Genomic DNA, 24,846 nt, shown 5'->3' with positions numbered 1-24,846 from the left:
GTAGGTTTCTCTTCTATTTTGTTGAACTTGAGAAACTACGGGATTCCGTTTTAATTTTTAAAAGTTATTTTCAATTAACACTTCAGAAAGTCTTCTTTTCTGTGAATTTGGGATCCACAAAAATACCAAATGCGTGGCGAAATTGGGAGCCCCTAAGTTAATCACAGAACTGAACCCTATGCCTACAGGCATGTCATGGATTTTCTGCCCATCAACTGCATTCAGAATCAAGAATCAAGGCGGAGCCCCAAGCTACAATCCAGCGCAGAGGACAGGTAGAGAGAGATGAGCCCCAGAGACAATTCTCTCTTCCATGCAGCAAAAGGAGGCAGCTCCAACAAACTGCAGTCCGCCCTTAGCTTTAGCAGCCAGGGACGCACCTGCCGGGCTGCAGACTCTAGAACGTGAACCCGGCACACGGTTCTAAACTGTGACGAGAGAGGAAGCGTTTACCCTGGGAAACTCCTCAACTCCCACGCACACTCTCTACTCCCACACGACTGGCTCAGCGGCGTCCGCATACCGGAAACGAAACCGGAGGAAGCGCCACGTCGAATGCGTGGGTTGACGTAAGCGCGATCACGTCAGGTGCAGTCCTTCCGGCAGTGGGTGGTACTGGGGTCGGGAGGAAAGGAGGAGCAGAGGCGGGGCTTGCGGCTTGTTGAGACTTTGGTGGGTAGGTGGGTTCAGAAAGAGGGGACTACGGGTCGGCGTTGGGCTCAGTGTGCTCGAAACAAAGGACTACAAGGTTGGGACTCGGCGCGACGCCTTCGGGCGGGTCGCCGAGCAGCCGATCGCGACTTCTTGGCCAATTGGTTTCCTCTCCGCGCTGTCTGAGTCGGCTTTTCCTGGGTCCTCCGCAGCCCGCGTCGCGGTGGGGGGCCCGGCGCAGCGGCACCTGCTGCTGAGGGACCCCGCGGCCCGCCCAGCTGCTCATGATGGGGCTGATCTTCGCTAAACTGTGGAGCCTCTTCTGTAACCAAGGTGAGAGGGATGGAGCTGCGCAACGACTCGAATCCGTGGAAGAGGGTTTGGTTGCTGAAACGGACAACGGCCGGCAGGGCTCTCGGTGGACACAGATGTTCTGGGACGCAGAGCAGTGACCTAGGCAAGGGAGCGGGTAGAAATTCAGTGTTTTGGGCTGGGAGAAGGTACAGGAGAGACCTGCTGTGTGGGAGAAATGGGAAGTCAGAAGGAGAAGCATTTGATGTCCCAGAACCCAAACTAAGAATTTTGAATTTTAGTGAAGCTAAGCGGAAAGCACCTATTGGTACGTTTAGGGTGCCTTTTCTGTCTCTAATTAAACATCCTTAGTTTTGCTCTAGGGTAGGTGTCCACCCTGAAACTTTTTTTTTTTTTTCTCCAAAACGGGTACTGCTTTGGGTTTGTTTGTTTTTTAAACGAGTACTGCTTTGTTTTCCGACCTGCTCTTTAAGTCAATGCGCTTTCGCGTTCTCTCTGAATTCGCTGGCCCTTTAAGACTCGGGAACGAGTCGTCGTTTGGAAATACACAGCTTTCTGAAAATCTTCATCCTAAATCCTTTTATTCTTTTCATGGATGTTAGACAACTAAAGGCTCTTAGTCGTAGGTAGGATCTTGCGTGCCCGTAATTAGTCTAGACTGCTTATGAGACATCTAAAAGTTGGAAGTCCAAAGGGCTATAGAAGTTGTAAAACCTGTTCTGAGTCAGAGAGAATGAAATGTGATGTTTTTGAAAAGAGAAAATACCCAGACAAAAAAGCGACAATAGGTAAAGTTTTAGGTATTCTTTTAATATTTTCTTAGTAATTGAAACCAGTTTTTGAATTCAACTAGTTTCATTTTGTATTTACTACCTGGACGTAATAAAATCCAGTGTTTTATGATGATACCAATTTGTTACCGCTACTGTGGTATCTTTTTCTGGATTTAAGATGTGAAGACAATGAAATGGTTTTACTTATTTTGTTTGTTTCAGTAGATAAGAACACTAAAATAATCTCTCAGGTTTATAAATGTAGAAATACGTGTATGCATACACATATGAAGACATATTCAATTACTACAGATACCGCTTTTCAAGTGATTTCAAAGTGGCTAGAATTTTAAGCCTTTATGAATATTGCCCATATATTTAATGCATTATTTTTTCAGCGGTTTATATTTTATAATCTTTTTTACATAAATTCACAGCTATGTAAAGCAGCATTCTTAAGACATGCTAAAAAGTATAAAGATTTATACAGTAGTCACCTGCTTATCTTTTCCTGTAGTTTAAGAAATAAAACATTATCAGAGTCTTTGATTCTCCCTGCTAACCTATCCCATTCCCCTTTCTCCCTTTTCTGTTTTATTACTACTGTTTATCATGTTTTTTGAGTGTTCCTTAATCAGACTAAAAAGAACTGGAGTATCTAGAGGGGAAATTAAGAACATGATGAAAGACAATTCATGTGATGCTTTTATAGTCACGTAACTGTTCAGATCTCCTAAATCCTTAATACTACTTAGATTTTTCCTTTAACTTTCCTGTTGTATATTTACTACTAGTGGGTTTTTTGTCATTTTGTTCTCATTCATTTATGCAACTAACTTGTAGCCATAGGGCATAAACCAGTCTTTAGAGTTAGGCATGGTAGATACAAAGATGTAAAAACAAACAGGAAAGATACAGTTACTTGCTCTCATGGTGCTCCAAGATCAGTACATGTTAGAAAGAAGTTGGAAAGAAATGCAATGTGGAAAATTATGTAACTGATTGTATAAAAGTGTGGCCATGGCACCAAAAGGAAGTGATTACTTTTTCTCAAGTGGTTCCTGGAAGACTAAGAAAAAGGTATGTTTGCACTTTAATGATAAGTAGGAATTTACAAGGCAAGTTAGGCAGGTTGAGTAGAAGGGGCATGTTATTCTAGGCAAAAGAACTAATAATATGCAGATGGGAGAGGAATTAGTTTTGTGCGTGGAAGGAAGCTGAAAATAGTTTAGTTTGGCTGTATTTGAGTTTGCCTGTGAGGGAGTTAAAGGAGATGAAGTTGGAAAGGTAGCCAGGGGAACCAGATCACAGAAGGCCTTGTTTGTTAACTAAGACTTTAAACTGTGCAGAACAAGCCATAGGAGCAGTTGAAGACTTCAGTCATGGTCTGTTATTTTTGACCAAGATATTGATATTTTAGTCCTGTTATTTTTACTTTCTATACTGACAAAATTAACTGACCACCTCAGCTTTTTCCATTTTTCACCGCTATAAGACATCTAATCCCGAGATAATCAAGTCACTCAATCTTGGTTATGTATTAGAATAATCTGCCCAAGGCTCACCTCAGACCAGTAAGTCAGAATGGGGTGGGATGGTCTGGGCATCAGTGCCAAGATAATGCAGATGTGCAGCCAGAGTTGAGAGTTAACTTTTCTTACCTTAGATGCTGCTTTCCCTTATCTTTCTTCCAGTTTTTGCCTCACTCTCATCTTTTTTTTTTTTTCTTTAGCATTTTAGACCACCAGGCATCTTTTCATAAACTTATCTCTCTGGGAATAAGTATACTATAAAGCATGTATTGTCTAAGTAAAGCTATTACATAGTACATGAGTTAATCTCTGTAATTTTGTATTCCTTAATTTTAAGCTACAAGACTGATTACCTTGACATACTTATCAGTGAAAGAAATAATGTGAAAATCTTGATTATCTTTATGAACCTTATTTTATATATCTATATGGTTGCATATGTTTTTATATAAAATAAATATATGTGTGTCTGATATCTTTAAATTCATCTCAAAAGTTGAGCATTTCTTTAACTTTTTTTGGTCTTCTCTCTGTTGTTACTGTCCATCAGTTTTTTTCTTGTTTTACCCAGAATGAAGGATGAATGGAATGTGGTTTTAATGGTAGTGAATTTTCAGAACCAAATAACAACACTATAATTTCATTATCTTATCATTTCTTATTGGTGAATTTCATGTTTTCTTGAGCACTAATGGCCAACTTTTTTATGCCATTGTTCTTCTGACTGCTCAGATCTGCTCTCATTTCTCTCTTAATTCTGGACATGTTGCTGGTTTCAAACATATGAAACTTAAACTTACCATCTGTCTGTTCCCTGTTTTCTGGAATACTCTCTGTCCTTTACTCCATATGGCTCAGATTTCTGATCCAATGTGAGTCCTCAAGAGGACTTCCCTGACCACTCTTCCCACCCCAATACACATTCTCTATTTTTAGGACTGACATTCTTGTAAGTTTGTTTACTTGTTTGTTTCTCTCAATAGAAATAACTTCAAAGGCATGAACTTTATCTTATTCATTATTGTATCTCCAATCTAAAAAAAAATTTATTGAGTTTTTTGATGTTTATAAACATAAAATTTTATATTAAAGCAACAGCTTCTTAAAGTTAAATAGTGCTAAAATCTTTGATGTTAGTCAAATCTCTTTAATTTCTTGACTTTTCCAGTACATATTGTACTTCCATATTTTTAATATACATATGTGGAAATTTTAAATATAATTTGTGTTTTTAATTGGGATATAATTGACAAAATTATGTTAGTTTCAAGTGTACAAATCATTCGTCTTACGGTAGAAGAGAAATTAATACCTTTGTGACCTTTTCCCTCATTATCCCAGTATAGCTTTTTTGTTTAATCACGCTGTCTTTTCATTATTATAACTATAAAGGTTTGTTGCTGCTAAGCCACAGTATGCTAAAATTGTCTCCCTTTTTTCCTACAGTTTTTTCCCCTAGAATAACTGTAGCATCTCATTGCTTTAGTTTCTATGTACACTTGACCAAGTCATTTCATGTTATTCAGAAACTCTCTGTACTAGTTTTCCCATATCACATGTATCAGATGCTTTATCCTTATTCACCACACCCTCACTGTTCCTTCCTGCTCCAAACTGGACTTCTTTCCTTCTCTGCCTGGTATACAACTGTTCTGCACTCATCTTTGCTATCATTCTAGGAATTTACTTTTTATTAGAACTAATGTCCTTGTTGCTTTGCCTTTATTTTACTTTGATGAAGCACATCGTTCAGAAATTTCCTGCAAGATTGTCCAAGGTGATAATTTTTTTGCAATTCCAGTGCCTGAAAATGTATTGATCTGCTCTTAGTTTTGATTTATAATTGGGCTGGATATAGAATTCTGAGTTGGAAACACTTCAGATTTTGAAGGTATTGATTGTCATTGTCCTCCAGCTTCCATGGTTGTTGAGAAGACAAGTATCATTCTTATTCTGAATTTTTCTGTCTAGTAGATTTTAGGATTTTCTGTTTACTTCTGGTATTTTTTAAATTTGAAAGAGGTTTACCTTGATTTAGTTTTCGTTTATTGCTCTAGGCCTTCTGAACCTTTTAAAAATAAAGTTGTACCTTTTTTGGTTCTCTTTCTTCATCTGGCCTCTATTTTTTTTTTCCACGCTAGTGAAAAGTCAGGCAATATTTATATCTTTATTTGTCCTTTCTTTCTTGCTGCTTTAAAGATTGTCCCTTTGTCTTTGATTTTCAGAAGATTAACCATGAATTACCTAGCTTTTCTTTTCTTTGTATGTATCTTAATTGGGGTTTGCTGAGCTTCTTGAATTTGTAATTTTTTTATATTTTTGTACTCACGCAGTTCACCTGTATTTCTCAAATAAGTTTTTTCCCCCAGAATTGCACAACATAACCTATTAGTAATACAGAGTCAATTGAGTGAGGACCATCATTTTTAAAAAGAAATGAGTATTCTAAAATAGAAACAATCAGAACGTTTCTCAGTTAGAAAAGGTACTGTTCTGTGAAACTTTTCAGTTATATGTGTCCTGAGTCATGACATAAAATGTATTTAACTGTGGTCATAGATCAACAAATTTGAAAACCAGTGATTAAATTGTCTGTGCTCCCTAACATTTGACTTGCAGATTACCTTCCCATGGGCTTCATTTGAATTCTGTAAAAAACTGCATTTCAGTATTTTCTTGTTAAGCCTTTCTTAATCATTGCTTATTTTCAGTGAGTTATGGAAAGAGAGGGACGGACCTTTGGTCTTTTTGCCTAGGCACTTAATCCTGGCCTGTGACCAGAGTGTTCTACGTAATCAGACTTTTGTTTTTCTTTCTTTATATTTAATCTCCTTGTTTATCCTTGTCCTTCTTTTGTCTGATAAGCTATTCTTATTTATTATTGTAAGGCTAAAACTTGATTTGTGTCACAAATGTGGGAAGGCATCAAGTTGGGAGACCATTAGCCAAACTTTCCAACAATATGATCTTAGGTAAGTTACTTGGAAATGAAAAATGAGCACTTTCTCATAGAGTACTTGTGAGGATTAATTTAGATGATGTAGGTAGATCACTTAGACTGACAGTCTAGAATATTTCTTTTTTATCATTGACATTTTATTTCCTTAGCTGAGAGTTGGATTCTAGATCTCACTTACCCTTAAGAATACTGCCGTATGGTCTACAGCTATACCACCCTGAAGGCGCCTGATCTTGTCTGATCCCGGAAGCTAAGCAGGGTCGGGCCTGGTCAGTACTTGGATAGGAGAATATTGTCATATGATACTTCTATCTGTTGCTTTGTACTAGTGATACTATATTGTAAGTGCTTGTTTACACACCTGACTTTTTAGATTTTTGAGGGCAGAGCCCTTGTCTTATTAGTCTTAATTATAGACATTACAGTGATGTATGTAATGAACTCAATAAATGTTGAATTGTTGAATCATCAGATTCACCTTGTAGTTGCTGGTAACAAAATTTTGGTATCCAGGAAGGAATATGGGTAATGAGATGGGATTGGGGAGGGAAGATAATATTTTAGAGCTAAAGGAGCAGGGAAATAAATGTTAGCTTTTACCTATGTTTACTAAAATCAATTACTTAACTTCATAGGATCTCTATTTCCTTTTCTATAAAATAATCAAGGTGGCCCAGGTTAGTAGTTTTGGGGTTTTTTTTTGGAGAACTGAGTTTCTCATAGGTGGCATTTTTTTTGCTCAAGAGGTAGAAGAGAAGGAAAAATCTCAAGATCTGCCATTTGTCCCAAGCTATATTTTATGATTTTGATAATCAGTATGGTATAGGATGCAGTTTTTTTTATGGCTTTTCTCCCCCCAGGAGAGCTAGACTTTTTTTAAGTCCTCACCTGAGGACATGCTTATTGATTTTAAAGAAAGAGAAGGGGAGAGCGGGGAGAGAGAGTGATCTGTTGCCTGGAGTATCTACCCCTGCTGGGATTGAAGCGAAAAGGTTGTGGGATGATTCTCTAACCAACTAAGCCACCAGCAAGAGCTAGACTTCCTCGGGGTCTTAGGCCTCAGGTCCCAGATTGTGACATCACATCCTCTGAAAATTTTACTACCTAGCCCTTGCGATAATTCAGACTTATTTTCACTATATGCAATATCCCAAATTTGCTAACTTACCAAATCGGGTGACTTAGGGCATTTTTGTTTGTTTAATTATAGAGTTGTTTACAGGCACTGTTTGCAAAACTTCACTTTATCCCACTTTAACAATATAAAATAAATGTGAACGCGGTATTTCACAATGTATTAACACTGTCCATATTTAGTGCTTCTCTAATACTTTTCTTCTCTTGTGTTAGTCTACAATATTTTGACAAGGGGGTGGTGCTGATGTCTCTATTAAAACTACAAATTGAATTTAGTAAAAAAACTTTTTAATTAGGTTAAGGGAGAAACTTTCTTCAGTCGTTTTTCTTGCTAGCCATATTTTATCTGTATTTGTCTACAAGCAAATGCTGTTACTAATTTTGAAGCCTCATTCTATCTATTCTTTATCTTTATGCCCCTCTTACAAAAAACCATGAGGCAGCTTTCTGGCAGATCCAAAGGAACAACCACTGTAGGCAAGACTGCAGAGAAACTCCTGTGCAAACACTTGATCAAAATTAAACAAAAGCTCTGAGATTGGACATTCTCCTTAATTTAGTATAAACAAACATGCCTTCTGTCAGGCTCCGGGGATGCATAGATTAGTAACATTGGAAGTACTCTTTCCTCAGACCTTTGCTGTGGGGAGAGCGCACTCTGGTCTCCTGGTAGAGACTGCTGGTGAAAGTGATGCCCAAGGTGACTGCCTGTCTCATAGAGTGCAGACAGGGTTTTACAACATTTTGGGTTCATCGTAACTTTGATACTTAGGATAATGTCTTGTCTCAACCTAAAATTATTTGGCTATCCACAAAGGTTTTTAAATTGTACATACCCCATCCCCAACACGCACATTCTTGTCCCTAAGCATGGGCAGCTTATACTGTGTGACAACACTGATTTTAATAATGCTATTTTTTTAAAAGGTAAATTTTCTATAATTATATTTGCACAACTTATTCTAAATAAAGAATTTAGTATTGTCCATGTTATAGTTTGTCCTATTTAAAGTTAACTGAGAATTGACAGTGTTTCAGTCTATCGGCTAAATAATTTCATTTTCTTGGAGAGTGGTTATTTGGAGTTAGAAGTTTATCTATCGCTTTTATATACATGTTGAGGATCAGTTGCAGTTGTAAAAGTATACAGTTGTATAATTTTCTCCTCACAACTTATTTCAATTCTAGTGAAATGGAAATCTCTTCTCCCTGCTCTATAAGTAAAAATGATGTTAAACGTCTAATGTTTATCTGACTGGCGGCTGATTTTGAAATTTGACCTTTGGGATAGATTCTTTCTCACCTTAGTTGTGACTGACTTGTACCATAACTGATATACTTTAAGAGTTTTTAAGAACTTATTATATAAACAAAAATTTTTGTTGGGTAATACAAATAGGACAAATTTAGAAGCATCTTTCTATATCTGCTTTAGTTAACTATGACAGGTAAATAAAATTATTTTTATGAAGGCTACTCTCCAGGAAATCACTGACAGTTACATAGTTTAGTTAATCTTTTATATCAACACATAAGATCTATGTATGGACTGTTGACTATGCCCAACCAGAAGGACAGGAGTGCAGAACAAGCACCACTAAGTTACGAGTTTCAAGCATGAGGGCCTATTTTTAACTTCAAGCAACATCAGATACCACTACATGATAGTAGTTACGCTTTTGGTATGTATTGTTGTGAATACTTGATAGGCCACTATGATTCAGTAATATCTTTAAGTAACTTTATATTTTATTAATCTAGATACCACTTGTGGACATTTAAATCAACACATTCTATTTTCTGCTTACAAGAAGGAGAGTGCACATATTTACTAACTTTCCTAACATTCATGAACTGACATCTTTGGTCATTGACAGACTCAAGTAGCAGCTAAGAACAGCAGAGGCATTTGAAGGAAGGATTACAGTTATGCAACAGAATACAAACAGCTTTTACTTTGTACTTTTTTTTTTTAGTAAATGCTCATTGAACTTGATTTCACTCTTACTGTATAGATAACGTTAAAGAGATTTTACAAAGAAAAGATTAAAATAAACCCTTGGTTATTCTATGGACTTAAAAGCATTTAGCTGTTTCTGTTTTGTTGTTGGTGTTTCGTTATATAGAGTCAGGTTGTTAATGATAATTTTGACATCAAAAGATGGGCCTCAGTTTGCTTCAGGGATAGGTATCTCTACTATCATCATAAGAGAGAACTGAAGTTGGATGTTTTGTCTTAACTGCTAGGATTCCCTAGTGGTTAAACTATAATTAAACTGAGGGAAAAAAGGAATCTGAAAAAAATATCTTAATTCAGTCAAAGATTAGAAACTTAAGTGAAATTCATACTTTACCCACTTTGAGGCTTTGTCACCCCTGACTTAGTTCAAATTGGGAACCCATCTTTTAAAATAATGTATTATTTATGATTTTGCTATCACAGGCATTCAATACTCTGATCATCAACATAATCCGCAGTGTGATGCAAGGAGCAGGACTATTTACAAATGGCTCTGGTTAGTCACTGCAGTTGCCCGAACAATAAATTATTTGGTTCTCTTCCTCCGTTCCCTTCTCCCAGCAGGAGTATCTGCATCCATGTTTAGCTTACCTGTAGACTAGGCTTACTTCTCATGTCTTCAGGGACCCCACTGGCCTGATGCTCGGCAGGTAGTTTCCAGCTGTCACCAAAATTTAGAATCACAGCCAGATGGTGTGATTGTTGTTTTATTGATAAGAATGCTCTAGCTCTTGAACTGTGGGGGGCGGGGGGGGGGGGACAGCAACACTTCAAAGTTGGCTCCACTAGAAATTAGGGTCTGTGAACCAAAAGAGTTAGAAAAGGAGAATTGTCGCAAGTTAATAAGCAAACAAGTTTTGTTTTGTTGTACAAAACAGCTTCTGCTGTAGTGATAATAGCTCTTCCAGAGGACCATGTCATTTGTCCTGCAATATTATGTGCCTGTGGAATGTGGGTCATTAGAAGCTACAAAGATGGGGTTTGTTACCGAAGAACTTGTCTGTAAATTATGGCCCCTCTTTTTGACTGATGCAGTGTTAACATTTTAGAGGGGAAATATGACCTGATATTTGATTAGCCATATAATGAGAGTTTTGACATTCATGAAAGGTTAACAAGAAGAGCAACGTTCTGATATGAACTGCGTCAGATCATTGGCTGCAGATCAGTTGTGTTGTGGTTCTAATGGCAGCTGCCTTAGATTGAAGTACCCCATTGATGTTCACTGGTAGTTTCGGAAGCATTCTGCCCTGGGGAAGAGCAATCTTTAATATATTCTGTATAGATTGAACTCTAGAAAAGATGGTATATGGAGCGTTCTCTTCTGTGTTCAAAGGAGGTTTCAAAATATGTATCACTTAACAGAATAATTAGACGGCCCTTAAAAACTGCTTGCGAAAGAAGTGACTGTTCAGTGCATGGCACCAGGAGGGAAGGAAGAGGCTTTTGCTGTACAAAATGCTGAAACAGTATCTGCTCAAAAGAGTTGTAAAATCCAAATTGGGAAAAAAGAAAGACTGTTAAAGATTAGGTAATTGCTTGTTTATTTGCAAATCAATGGAAGTAGTGAAAAACTGGCTGAGAGTATATGTCTTATTAGCTATGGGAAACTTTTTAGATTCATGTTTTAAATTGGTTTATTAATGAAAGGGGAAAAAATCTTGGTACAGGAAGGTGGGAAAACTTCCAGGTGTAAAAACAACTTGAGAAAAAGCTAATTTGATTAGTAGAGAGGTCAAGCGTCAAGCAGGTGTATCAAACACTTTTAAACAAAACTTACATTTTAAGTTATAATGTCTTGTCAACACTAGTATTTGAGTTTCCCCCCCAACACAGTTTAAGTCACCAAGTTCTTGTGTCCTTCCCTCTATCTCCCACATTGCTTTGTAGGAAAGCTAGAAAAAGAATATCATTAATAGATTGCATCACTTAAGGCAGGTAGTCTTGACATTATAAAGTTCTCTTTTTGTCTTTATTTTAACTATCTACTAATGAGTATCCAGTGAATGATTCTCATTAGAGAGCTAACTAATAATCATTGTTGGAAGCATATAATGGTAATATGTAGCCATGTTAAATGTTAATGGTTTGCTTTTTCTTTTTTTAATAGAACACAAAGTGATTATAGTGGGACTGGATAATGCAGGGAAAACCACCATTCTGTATCAATTGTAAGTATAGGTGTTAAATAGTTTTCATTATTTTAGTTATTGGAACTAAATTTGTATAATTAATAAGAATAAGGTATTATAATGGAAAAACTTGAACATATGGTTTTATATTTTAGCAAACACAAAATGTATGCAGAAGTAAATAAGGTAAACTGCTCTGTGTTTGTTAAAGCCTTCACACACTTTCTAGCATTGAAAGAAAGAATTAATATTAAACTAGAATAAATAAAACGCATATTGTAGTGCTAGGCTGAGGAAAGTGCATTTCACTTAGTTATTATCACACTGAGGTTCCTGTAAATAGGTTGTTATCTCTATGAAGCTGTAGCTACTCCGAATAGATCTGAAATTGTTTTACATAGCCAGACTTCTCAAATCAAAAGAAATTAAGATCTCCCTTGAATATTTTGCTTTAGTAGCTTGCAACAGGGAGAAGCTTGAGACTTTCAGAGAAATACATTTATACTTTAAGGAAATTTTAACAGCCCATCAGTCCACTTGTCAAAGTACATCTCATTATCCTTTTACTGCCAACGAAATGATCCTTGTTAAGCAATGAACATGGTTCTGTGTCCCAAGCATTTTATAAGCAAGTAGTTATAAAAAATTCAGTGCACATTGTGTGGCTCCTATGTCTATTTACCTCATCCTAAGTCTACCAGTTGACAGCTCTCCAGAAATTCTTCCCTTAAGCAGTACTTAACATATTTTTCAGCTACTTTGCTAAAAGCTGCTAAGTTATTATGGCTGTTGTTTCAGAGCTGAGTAGCTACTTGTTATTCTTTTTAAAACAGTCGTTGGCCATTATGTACCTTAATGTCTTTAAACATCAAATAAAAACATTTCAGAAATCTGTCACTGTTGTTGAAATAATTTTGTACATGGCTTCAAAAATATATATAATATCCAAAAGAGATTTCAAGCTTCTTTCAGCACACTACTGGCATGTTATATAGGCAAATATTTATTTACTGCATAAATTAATAATTTATATTAACAAATGTAGTTAACAAATGATTATGATAATATGTGTGATATGAGCACCAGTGTACTAAATACATTTAGAATTAATTTTAATTAAAATTTTTGTTTGCTCCATAGCATTATCTTTTTAAGACTATAGTTTAGGTTAATAGGCCTGAACTAATTTTTACGGCTGAGCTAAGTCTCAATTTTCTTACATAGACAGTCTTCAAAATTATAGATGGCCTGCTATTTCATGGTTGCTACTTTGTAAGTATCAATGTCACAGTCACCTAGAAACTTACTCTTCCAGGGTGGAGCATTGTTTCAGCTGTAACTGATAACAGGGTTGGGTGTTATTAAAATTTTGGCCACAGAAATGCAAGCTTATACCATAGAGTTCCCTTTTATCCAGATCAAGTCTGTAGTTTATCCCATTAAAAGAACAAAAAAAAATTTTTGCTTCAGGAGTTGTTCTTTGTCTAGATATTTGTACAAATGTTCTGTGAGATTCTATTTTTGATGATATGATTACCATCATTGGCGCAAATAAGGAAGATTGATTCCTGTTAAATGTAGATTTAAAACTTGCTTCAGGTTCTCAAGCTTCACAGAAGAATATTTATGGTGTCTGTCTTTCAACAGCTTAATGAATGAAGTGGTTCATACATCTCCAACCATAGGAAGCAATGTTGAAGAAATAGTTGTCAAGAACACTCACTTTCTTATGTGGGATATTGGTGGTCAAGAGTCACTGCGGTCATCCTGGAACACGTATTACTCAAACACAGAGGTAAAGTTACTACTAAAGTAAATTTTAATAAAAAAAGAAACCAGACTAAACCCAGAAAATGACATAAGACATATTCACAGTTGCCTTTTAATAAGGGTTTTTTTGTTAAGGAATTTGAGGTTTTCAAATAAAAAACAAGAAACAAGTAGAAAGAGTGATGAGAGCTGCTATTAGATGAGTGCTTGCTGGCGCGCAGGTTCTCAGCTAACTCTCACCATAGAACTGCAGAATCTCCATTGGTAGAGAAATTGGACTTGAGGATAAATTATACATAATCTTTCTCAAGGTCCCATAAGAAGAAAAATAAAATACTTGAAGCATAATTTAATACAAGATTTTTGAATAACATGAATTGAACATTGAAAAGTTCTGTGAGGTTATATTTTAATTTAAAAAAATGGATTTGCAGGCTGTCCCTCAGAGTTCTGTGTCACTTACTAGTTCAGAGCCAACCAGGGGAATAAATCTAGAATATCTTTATTTCTGTTTGTATTCTTAGAGGTAGATTAAAAAATAAATTAGCAGGTAGTGCTGTTGAAAGAGGCTTATCTTTGAGAATTTTAATAAACAATTGCATCTATAATTTTTCTTTACAAAGAGGTATACCAAACCGATACTTTTTTTTTCCTAAAATGAAGCCTCTTAAATTGAGCGCTTTTTAGTGCAGTGTATGGCTGGTCATACCAAAATGGCATGTCATAGATATTCAGCAGTTGTTGTAACAATTTTTTTTTTTAATTTGCTGGGGAGAATATGTTAGTAAGCAAATATTATAGTAATATGTTAGCATTATATATGTAGAGATATATATACACACATCTATAGTAAAATAACATTCCGAAACTAAAATATATCGGAAAGTAGGGAAAGAACATTTTGGCATTATGACTTTTTAAACAGTATAGCTGTTGATACTTTTTCAAAGCTCGCAATTAACTGCAGGTGTAAATAGAGCAGATATCTTTGATAAACATATCAAAATCGATTCTTGCTGATTCATGTACATTTATAGCGTTACAAAAGGGTAGGTATTGAAATTGCTGAAAATTGACTTAGCATGGGTCCAGAAAAACATACATTATTACTGACATTATTTGCATGAAATGTTCTTTTAATAACTATTGCTCCAAGAACCTTCAGCTTTTATTGCAGCACACCCATATAGCACGTAGCATTTTCAATCTTAGATTCCAGATAGGGATCTTAATATCTATGTAGTGTTCCCCTGATGTCTTTGTTCACCCTTGTCATCTTGCTCCTTAAATTCTTTACATTGGGGAGTCATCCAAAAGCCAAAATGTTTCCATTATAATACAAGGAGTTACAGTTGGTGACTAATGTCTGACATCTTACCCTCATTAATGTAAAGTTATTTCCATTAACTTTTCCATGTATCTCATATTTCCCTTCTTTTTTCTTGTATCCCTTTCTAAGCCTTCTCAGTTTATATTCAGGTTTCCCTAGTTGTCTCTTTCCCCAGTTTATCTGAATGATCTGATTTTACCCTTCCTGTCTTGATTTATTTTGCACCACTTTCTGTACTATAACCCCTAACACCATTTAATCTCATTTCTTAATTGTTTCTTCTGCATAAGATGTTCAGTTTGGGAGCGCTTTATCATTACATCTTATTCTTCTTACTGAAGATGCTTTTGTTTTTAACGTGTGAGACCCACCTTTTTTTCATATACACAGCTACCAACAGCTTTTTCCAGTTTTCTTTGCCCTCTTTAAATTCATTTGCTTCACCTTTAGCACAGTAACACCTAAGTATATGTTTCTATTTAGCACATTTTCTTGCACTTTTATTGTTGATATTGTTATTTTTTAAATGCTTTTTTATTCATTAGTTTATTTAAAAAATGCTTCTCTTTTTCTTTCAAACTAGCTTGTGTACTTCTTTCTAGTAGACAGACTGTGTTAAATGTAATTACTGATTGCCTAAATGAATGATTATAGGTTACTTTTAAGGTTTAGCAAGTCATTTTACTTACTGTTGATTTTTTAAAATTTTTATTTTTAAACTAAATCTTAGTATTGCAGAAATTTATATATTCAAACATTACTTTTTAAAAATAAAATTGGGCATGGTTTGCATTTGATGTTACAGGTTATTTTTTTACTAACATTGGGATTTTACTGCTTGATGTGATTCCATGTAATATAAACTTTTTATGATTAGAAAGCAGTAGCCTGTTTTCTAGTAATGAGGGTGCCATGTGAAGAAAGTGCTTTTGTCACTTGAAAGTGGTTTTGCAGAAAACTTCAACATCTCATTCAGTGTTCTTTCTTTTTAATTGTCTTCTAGTTCATCATTCTTGTTGTTGATAGTATTGACAGGGAACGACTAGCTATTACAAAAGAAGAATTATACAGAATGTTGGCTCACGAGGTAAATTTTGAAAACAAACATAATCCATGGTGTAAGGTATCTGTATACTGGTTTGGTATTTTACAAATATTAATGTGCTCCGCTGTTGGTTATTTCATCATGAACAAAGTTTTACATACTAAATTAATAGAAGTTTTAAACTCAGAAATTTTCATTACTTTTTCAAACTGAAAAAATCCATCATGTTAATTTGTAGTCTACTGTTTTCAAAAGATTCCTCCAGTTAAAACTACTGATTTATGCCTTAAAAATTCTGATAGATCACAGCAAGAAAGGGGAAAACTTAAGTGTTTAAAATCCTAAGAGTTTATCATAAATGAAAATTCTTTAGTGAATAATTTGAAATCACTTAATTCTAAATATTTCAAATATACAAAAAAATTCTGTAATGAAACACATTTATGCATCCACCATTCAATGTAAGATGGTAAATGTCTTTTGCAGTTTCTTCAATTTGATTTCCTTACTTTTTCTCTTAAGGGCTCCAAAACGAATTCCACTATCCTAAAATAGTGATTATTAGTCATATCAATATTTTTATGTACACAATATTATATGCCATGTTTATAAAACTTTATGTAATGGTCATATATTTTTCTATAACTTCGTTGTGGGGGGGAGGTTCAGCACATCATTGTAGTTTATTCATGTCAGTATATACAACCTGAGAGTATTCATTTTAACAGCCATATAGTATTCCTGCATGACTGTACCACAGTTGACCTGTTATTTTATTAATGAACATTGAGGTTATTTCTAGTATTTTGATAGTATAAACAATGCTGCAGCGAACTTGAATGAATGAACTTACGTTATACAGAGACTAACAAGTATTGCCCAGCCCTCATCCTTAGTACTCTCCTTTAAAATTTGAAGAAACTCTATATACTGTATCTGGCAACATATTACCATATTTGCCCATTAGAATATTGTTTGTAATAGTTTTAAGACAGTACTTGAGATTGACGTTTATTTTGCTGACTGCTTTGGTCTAACAATAGAAAAATAACTTGTAATTATCTAGCTTATGTTAATCTGTTTTTGTTAGGATGAATTATTAAATCATGGTTATTTGAGATAATTTACTTGGGTTTCATAAAACTTTTAAACATTTGTGCCTAATCATTTTAAAGTGCAGGGATTTCACTATAACTGTCCAGTAGAGTACATTTTACCCTTCTTGCTTCATTAGTTTCATTTGAATTTTGACATTTCTGGTATTAGAAATATTTCATATTGATTGCAGGATTTACAGAAGGCTGCAGTCCTTATCTTTGCAAATAAACAGGACATGAAAGGGTGTATGACAGCAGCTGAAATCTCGAAATACCTCACCCTTAGTTCAATTAAAGATCATCCATGGCACATTCAGTCCTGCTGTGCTTTAACAGGAGAAGGGTAAGTGTTAATCAGCATGAGGGGAGGTATGATGTCTTTCAAATTTCTTTCCAGTTTTTTTAAGCCAATTTGTTTTCTTCTTTGATCTGCTTCTCTTTGGTCCTTAATTAAAGATGGTTTTTATATTGTGTCTTAGGGTTACAAGACTAAAATAATTTTAGGCAGTTACTCTTGTTCAATTAGAATTTAACAAAGCTACTGACAAGTTTTTGTAAACTTGTAACTTTTAACATCAACAGAATGTTTTACCAAAAACAGGTAATAAAGTTTTGAATTAACTTTTTACAATCCACATGTTTTAGTTGTTCATTTCTTGATTTATCATTTATTAACTGGGAAAAAACTATAATGTTACTTGAATTAAAGAAGCAGCTTCAAAGACATTTCACATTTTCTGCAAAGGTTTAATTAAGTCTAAGATACCAGCTTTCCACTAGAGTATATGTAACTCCTTTATTATCAGGACTTCTTTGGGGATGCATATTTTTATACAACAAACATTTGAAACAAATACCATTGTGTTATGCTTGGATTATCTGGCTTATTTCCAAGACTCGATTATGCTCAAATTAACTTGGTCATCTTAGTTTTTCTTATACTACAATCAGCTTATAATATAGTGGCTACGTGGAATTTTTTTACCTAAACTTTTAAGATTGTGCCATAAGCTTTTATTCGTTAGAATTGAGGAGGGTAAAATGAAGTTCTGTTGTCTTTCTATAGAGATTGCACTATAGGGATGGGGGATAAGGAGTATTTGCAATCTTGCTGGCAAAACCGCTGAAGCTGTAGCCTCAAGATGAGACTGAAGCAATTTCCCCACATTACTCGTCTGAATAAGGTCATTTTGTTTAAGTGAATCTTCCACTTAAAATTTCTACTTATTTTAGTGTTAACCTGAAGATTGTCACTTAAGTGTGTAAATAATTATTGTAGTACCAAGTTTTGGGTAATACTAAAAATAATATATATGCTTTCGATTTTTAATTATAAAGTTCTTGATTTTGAAAATATTTTTCCCTTTTGTTTTAGATTATGCCAAGGTCTAGAGTGGATGACCTCCAGAATTGGTGTGAGATAACTTTTTGCTCGAAAGAGACTGCTCTATTTATTCTGTGACATGAACATTTTTTCCTAGTACCTTTGGCTGCTAAGGCAGCAGCATGTTTAATTTATAACAACACAAACCTCTATGAGCAACACTTGAATCAAGTGCAGCTGAACTGGAACATGAAAGATTTTTTTCTTAACTTTTTTTTAATGCACTAATCTTCAGTTGGATTAACACTATTGTATAACTATGTTTTCAGCAACAATTTTTCTGACTGCTTATTCTAATTAATCAACGACTGCCTTGTAAGAAATGTTTGTCATATGTTTAATGTTTTCCGAAGTATTGTAATAACTTTAATGACCAAATCCTTTCATTTCTTTACTGCCCCTACCCACACCAGATAATTCGTGGTTTGACGAAGCAGTAGTTGAAGTCATTGGGTACTGCTTGCAAACTTAACCAGCACTCAATATTTGCTTCCTCTATAAACCACTTATTCTTTTGGACAGAACTTATTATAGAGAAAAAAAATCTGCCTAGAAAATATATGTAAGAAAGATTAAACATCATGAGAACTGCCTTTAAATGAGTTAACTTCCCCTACATTATTGCAAGTCATGGAATAATTTTAAGTTTCTGTTAGCATGGAAATTAAATAGGCTATTTATCTAAAAGAATTAAGTCTACATTTCTGCCTATAACATGGAATTAGTTTTGGTTAAAAGCTACTTAAGGTAAAATATTTATTTGAAAGCCCTACTTTGATAATAAACATTTTGGATAAACCTGGTAGTTTAAGAATGTCACATTGTTCAATGAATAAATATTGGAAGTTATGAAAGCATACCAGCACTGATATTAAAACCAGACACTTGGAATATATTTTACTATCAATTACAAGAAACTATTATCAGCATAAAGTTCACCTATCCATTTGCAAGGAATATCCCATCTGCTTTGGGCAATAGCTAAAGCACAGTATAAAGAGTTTATTTTATTTCTTAAAATTTTAAATTGTGTCTATAATAGTATTATTACCACCAGCAGTATATTACTTTAAAAACAGAAAACCATGTGGTTTTCCTTAACCCTATTTGAGGTTGTAGTGTAATAAGCTTGAAACAATTGCCATCTTTATTGTTGTGCCTCGTGTTCTAACATTTCTTGCTGGAGTATAGGAAACTGCTGAATTGAATTCTAGCTTTTAGAATAATACTGTGAGACAAAGTTAGTACACTAACAACTTAAAAAATAGGAAAAAAGTCATAATCTGTCAAAAGTTTGTTTATTGGCTAGCATTAAAAAGTTTTCAAGGCAGTTATCTACTATGAACAATAATCTAAGTAGTGCATACCTTAAGAAGGAGGACAGGTATTTAATCTTTTTATCCTAAGTGTACGATTTTACTATAATGAAAGGGATAAAATACATACTTAGGGAATAACACTTCATCTTGGCAGTATTTTTTTCCCCCCATTTGGGTCAAAAATGGGATTCAGTATTCATTAGAGTATCAGAATACCTGTTCAAAAGTGGTATTTTAATTCTAATTTTTTTTTATTATAAGTTGGTTTTTAAATTCTGTTTTCAGGTACACTTGATTTATTCTACTTAGTCTAATTAATTTAGTTGAATATGGTAACACTTTTCTGATTTCTATTTAGTGGTAGCACACCCTAGAAATGAAAAATGTCCATATGAAAGTATTTTGGACCTTAGGAACTAGTTGTTTATTAACCTTGTTTTGAACCTTTTCCTTAGTGATTCTGTACCAGGTAGAAGATAAATTTTATGTTTAATGTAATTCATAATCAAGAACCTGAGAGAAAAACAGACAAATCAATGTGGATGCCTTGTGGTGTATATGTTGCAGTGAGACTAAGAGGAATTATGAAAAAATACTACTTACCCAAAGCACACTTTACCAGATCTTTTCTCTCAGCTATATAGTTTAGCTATAAATACTGAGAATAGTTCTAACTCTGTCCTGAGGAAAAATATATTAATACTCGTGTATATGTTTTTACTTTGAAATTTGTTGTCTTGTCTCTAATAAGATGGGCTGGCTCAATTTTCTCTTATCAAATTATATGGTTATTTTTTTACATTACCACATCAGCATTATTGAAAGTGAACAAGTAGTATAGAATCAAGTTGGCTATTTAATTTTTTAAATGCAATTTATTTTATTTTTTAAAACCTTTTTTGAAAAACATTTAGGTCTGGATTAGAAGTAATTTGTTAGCCATGTGTTGGCAATGAGATCGGCATTTAACTAGATTTTGTGCTGGTTGGGAAGTTCGATTAATTCATGTGAGATTTTTTAAAAGTATTTTATAGGTTCTCGGTAGGTATTTCCTGTTACAGTAATATGAAAACTGATTACCCTTTACTCCAAGAGAATATTTTGACCCAAGCATGTATTTAATGATAACGCATTGAGTCTCACATGCATTGTAACTCAACCACTTATCTTGTCTGATGAAAATGTAAATTGTGATTAGTGCCTTTATTCATATTTTGATATGAGTTCTCAATTTTGTATTATACCTTTTCTTTAGAAGTCAAATTAGCAGCTAATTATCAATGATATAATATAGGTTTTGCCCTACCCATCAACCCTCAACTGCATAGCAAAGTTTCTAGTAAGTAGTGGAAAGCAAGAGATCCACCCACATTAGTTTAGAGAGATTATTCTACATTTTGTTTTTAATTTGAGTATAAGGAAACTAAAATTTACCTTTTAAATATGTTTCAACTAAAATGTAATTGCTGTGTGTTTAAGCTCAAAATTGGCACTTTTCTTAATTTTAAAAAAGTTGCGTTCATATTTAAACCCATCTTTATAGAGCCCATTTGAGAACTCTTTTAGAATTAACAGGCCCTTTTATATGGGGATATACTGCACATTTTGTATAGTGTAACTTAATTTCTTAAAATCTGAAATAATATATATCTATATTCTATTGAAAAATTGATTAAATAAATAATTTTTGCTTTTAGGTCCTGTGTTAGAATGCTTAAAGGTATAATTTTATTATATTTTCATTGGAAGAAAATAAATTCAAGTTTTATTGTTAGTTTGTGCACCACCTCTATACCCATAGTCATTTTGATTAAGCATAAGTTAATTTTCATTATCTATAACATAAAGAGGAAATATATATATATTTTTTCCTATGGAAACAGTGACTAATATAGGCAGCAATGTAAACAATATTCTCTGAGGTATTTGAGGGAAACACAAAGCAAAGAAAATTGCAAAGAAAATAAAATATTAAACAATTTTTGGTGTAGTATCTTAGGATAAATTAGAAATGGAATTGTTTCTGATTACCACTCATGTAATTCTTAACTATGTAAAACCATATCAGTTGAAAAAACATGCTGTTATGCCTGTAGATGAATATATTCCATGGACATTTATGTTTGAAGACTAACTCCATGAGTTGTAACTTTTCATCTATGGCTTTGCATCCAAAACATTTCACATCCACTTCAATTCTAAAGGATCCTTTATATTTTGTCAGAGTAAAGTCATTTCAAGATACAGCATAGCATAGAAAAGGGAAAAAGAAAAACAAAAAGATACAGCATGGTTACTTGTTTCTGGTAGAATATTTTTCTGGCTATCTAAAAAAGTGGATTTGAGACGATTTGACCATTACTTTTCTAGTTGATTTTAGACAATTACTGTTCATGGCCTTTCTGTTGATTTTCATTCTGAGGAACTTAAGCTAGGATTCCACCATAACTTTTAGCTTTAAAATCTTCACTCTTCACATGCTATATTAAAATTGAAAAACAAAAAGACATGTAATGTGAAATTAAATTCGTTTTCTGTATTATTTGATTCCCACCTCTTTATCATTTCATTTAGTATATTAATACAATCAAATAAGAAAACAATGTTATCAACTAGTAACTGCTACTCAGTTTAAGTTGAGCTACTAGCTAATGACAATGCAAAAGAAAAAATAAGCCATATTTCTAAGAGCATGATAGTAAGCCGCTTATAAAACACCAGAGAATACCTTGCTTATTTTCTCAGCTTTCACTGACTCGAAGGGATTAATTTGTTCAGAGTTTATTGGCTTTATGCCATCTGAAACCGTAGTTCTGTGGGACTTTCTGGCATTGAAAGCATAGTGCAGCCAGAACGTCAGTTATTTCACAAACATCTATATAAATCTGAGAGTGGCTTGTATTTAAAGTTAGTTTTTTGTTTCATTTTATTTTCTTTTTTTTTCCCTTGGTAATGTCTTATTATTATTCATTTACTATTACTGTGAAAACTGAAATCCAAAAGTCAGGTTCCCAAGAAGTATTTTCTAAGAGTTCCAGGTGTCCAAACCGAGATAGAGAAGGCCAATAAAAAAAGATAATTTCAGCTACTTTATTTTATATTTAAGGTGGAAATATTATTGTGGTCAGAAGGCCTAAAATCAGCTTTAAATGTATATAGTTTGGTAAAATGTTTGGGAAATGTTAATTTAGAGAGGTATAGATGCTTACCTAGAATCAAAAGTCAAAACCCTTTGATAGTAAAAATAAACATGGGTAGAAAAATCTTCAAAAGTACATTAAGTCATAGGAAATTTGAATGACAATAGTAAATTCCCCTCCTTTTAGGTCCTTAAAATTAGGCACTAGAAAGCACAGTCTTGCTGTAGTACTTAGGATGTGACCAAAGGATTGAAGACTAGTCAGGTTTTAAGCGTTTGGGAGTATAGTCACATAGCGGCCTCTTTTGCATTTTTAAAAATGAGTAATCTACCTTTTCTCTCAGAAGTAGAGAAATAATAAAGTGTACCATGCATACCTTTAGAAAACAGAGTTCTAGAAGAAATGTTCTCTTGCACAAACTGTACAATTTTAATTTAAAAATTACCTCATTTTTCAATCCATAAGGTGCTTTGCTCAAGTTTGTGGGATGTTACAGTATCCTATAAATACCCCTTCATTCAAACTCTATTTGAAATATGCAAGATTCACAACTAAGGGATAGTATTCCTTGGAGACTTTGTTTCATTCTTGTTAACCACCAGCAGGGCTAGCCTGGTGTAGCAGGTCCGAATATTGTCTTCATTAAAGTAAAAGGGCAGGTGCTCAGTCAATATTCGGTTAGTTTAGTTAATATCAAATAAGGGAAAGGAAAACCCTAAAATCTGATTGATTATATTATACTGTGAATATATTTCCATCAGTGTTGGTAAGAGATCAAATGACTATCAGTTCATCTTGGTTACATATAATTTCTGTACTAATAGAAATATTAGGGATATTTTGTCCCTATCCATACGAGACTTTAATCCTATCTTCGAACATTATCTATCCCTTAGGACATTCAGGGACTCTACAGACTATTTTGTTCTCTTGGAGTAAACTGTTCAGTGTAGTTACAAAATATTTAACTTTGATTTTTTTTAAAAGTTTAGCTACTATTTCATTAAGAGTGTGAAATAAAATGGTTATATTTTTCCAATTATGTAATAGTTAAAAATTTTACCCTTTTCACCTATTGCACAGAACATGGTTTAAAAAGAAAAAAAAAATAAAAAGCAGCCTTGCTCTTGCACTTATTCTAATCAGAATATAATGAATATAATCATGTTGCCGTCTTAAAATAAATTGGTGCTTTAGAGCATTAAAGAGGAAACAGCAGGCCCTGTGTGATACACTTCTTCAGAACGTAAAACTACCTTAAAATGTCTGTATTTATATTTATGTTCAGATTTTAAGGTTTAATTCAAACTGTTGTTATTCTTTAAGCCTCAGGCTTTCTGCAAAAGCTGTAACGATATTTTAGCTAATAAGGTTGGTCAAGTAGGAGATGGTGTAAATAAGACCAAAATTATGAATGGGATCTCTGTCGGTACCTTGGTTTTACAGAGAGGGGAAAATGTTTTTCACGCCACAAACTATGCTTCTTAACCTCAACCAAGCAACTGAAATGTGTGCTATCGGTCAGTTATATAAGCATTATTTTTTTTTTAAAGGAAACAAATTACTTAATACATTTACATCATCACTTGAAAATGGTTCAAAGCATGTTCTTCTAATGTTGGGTTTTAAATGTTTAATAGCTTCATTACTGTCATAAAATGCTTCTTTTATATGTTAAGTTTAGCTTGCTGCTACTCATTATTGTTTATTTCTGCAATTACATTATAATGAGTTGCTTGCATGTCTACATACCCAAGTAAAAGGATGCTGTTTGCTCTGGAGTGTTCATCTTTTAGGCAAGTTTTGGCTCATTTGCAATCATGGTGCAATACAGTGTAACATTTATTTGTTTTCAGTCAACAGTTTTATTTTTGTCATAATAAATAATTACTTTTCCAGTATGATGTGAACCCAGTGTTTTCTTTTAAAGATAAAATTTGTTTTAACAGTCTTTTTCATTGCAAGTGATAGAAACCCATATCATCTAACAAAGACAGCGGAATTTTATTAGAAAGGTGAAGTGCGTGCTCACAGAACCCACGGTCAGCATACAACTGGATTTCCAGAATAGGATGGGACCAGCGACCCAGGAGCACAGAGGAGAAACCAGGAGTTACTGCTTTTCGGCCCATCTCCCCTTTCTCAGTCCTTCACTAGAGTGGATTTTTCTGTCTCCTCGTCCACATTGCAGATAAAGTGATAATCTATTAGCTCCTGCAGTTTTGTCTTTGTACAAGGGAGAAGT

The 24,846-nt window shown here is 34.1% G+C and overlaps 1 protein-coding gene across 2 annotated transcripts; it reads left to right on the top strand.

Annotated features, from left to right (window-relative positions):
* Window positions 1-661: 661 nt before the first annotated feature.
* Window positions 662-24,220, top strand: ARL5B (ADP ribosylation factor like GTPase 5B). 2 transcript variants are annotated; one of them, XM_054592974.1, is made up of 6 exons: window positions 662-984; window positions 11,495-11,555; window positions 13,164-13,311; window positions 15,620-15,703; window positions 16,950-17,101; window positions 18,134-24,220. In XM_054592974.1, the coding sequence occupies exons 1-6, from the start codon at window positions 936-938 to the stop codon at window positions 18,180-18,182; spliced, it is 543 nt and encodes a 180-aa protein (XP_054448949.1). In that variant the 5' UTR covers window positions 662-935; the 3' UTR covers window positions 18,183-24,220. The 2 variants fall into 2 exon arrangements, with proteins under 2 accessions (XP_054448949.1, XP_054448960.1); XM_054592985.1 differs by lacking the exon at window positions 11,495-11,555.
* The last annotated feature ends 626 nt before the right edge of the window (window positions 24,221-24,846 follow it).

Source organism: Pteronotus mesoamericanus, unplaced genomic scaffold (genome assembly GCF_021234165.1).
Source record: "Pteronotus mesoamericanus isolate MK-2021 breed Mesoamerican mustached bat unplaced genomic scaffold, CSHL_Meso_final contig_130, whole genome shotgun sequence".
Taxonomy (NCBI): domain Eukaryota; kingdom Metazoa; phylum Chordata; class Mammalia; order Chiroptera; family Mormoopidae; genus Pteronotus; species Pteronotus mesoamericanus.
The sequence above is the reverse complement of the archived record's forward strand: the minus strand, read 5'-3'. Positions and strand labels throughout refer to the sequence as shown.

Excerpts from the sequence above, each read along its gene's own strand:
- ARL5B (XM_054592974.1), top strand. The coding sequence starts at position 936 with ATGATGGGGCTGATCTTCGCTAAACTGTGGAGCCTCTTCTGTAACCAA. Across the intron at positions 13,312-15,619 it reads CGTATTACTCAAACACAGAG|TTCATCATTCTTGTTGTTGA; the intron begins GTAAAGTTACTA and ends ATTGTCTTCTAG. Across the intron at positions 15,704-16,949 it reads ACAGAATGTTGGCTCACGAG|GATTTACAGAAGGCTGCAGT; the intron begins GTAAATTTTGAA and ends TATTGATTGCAG.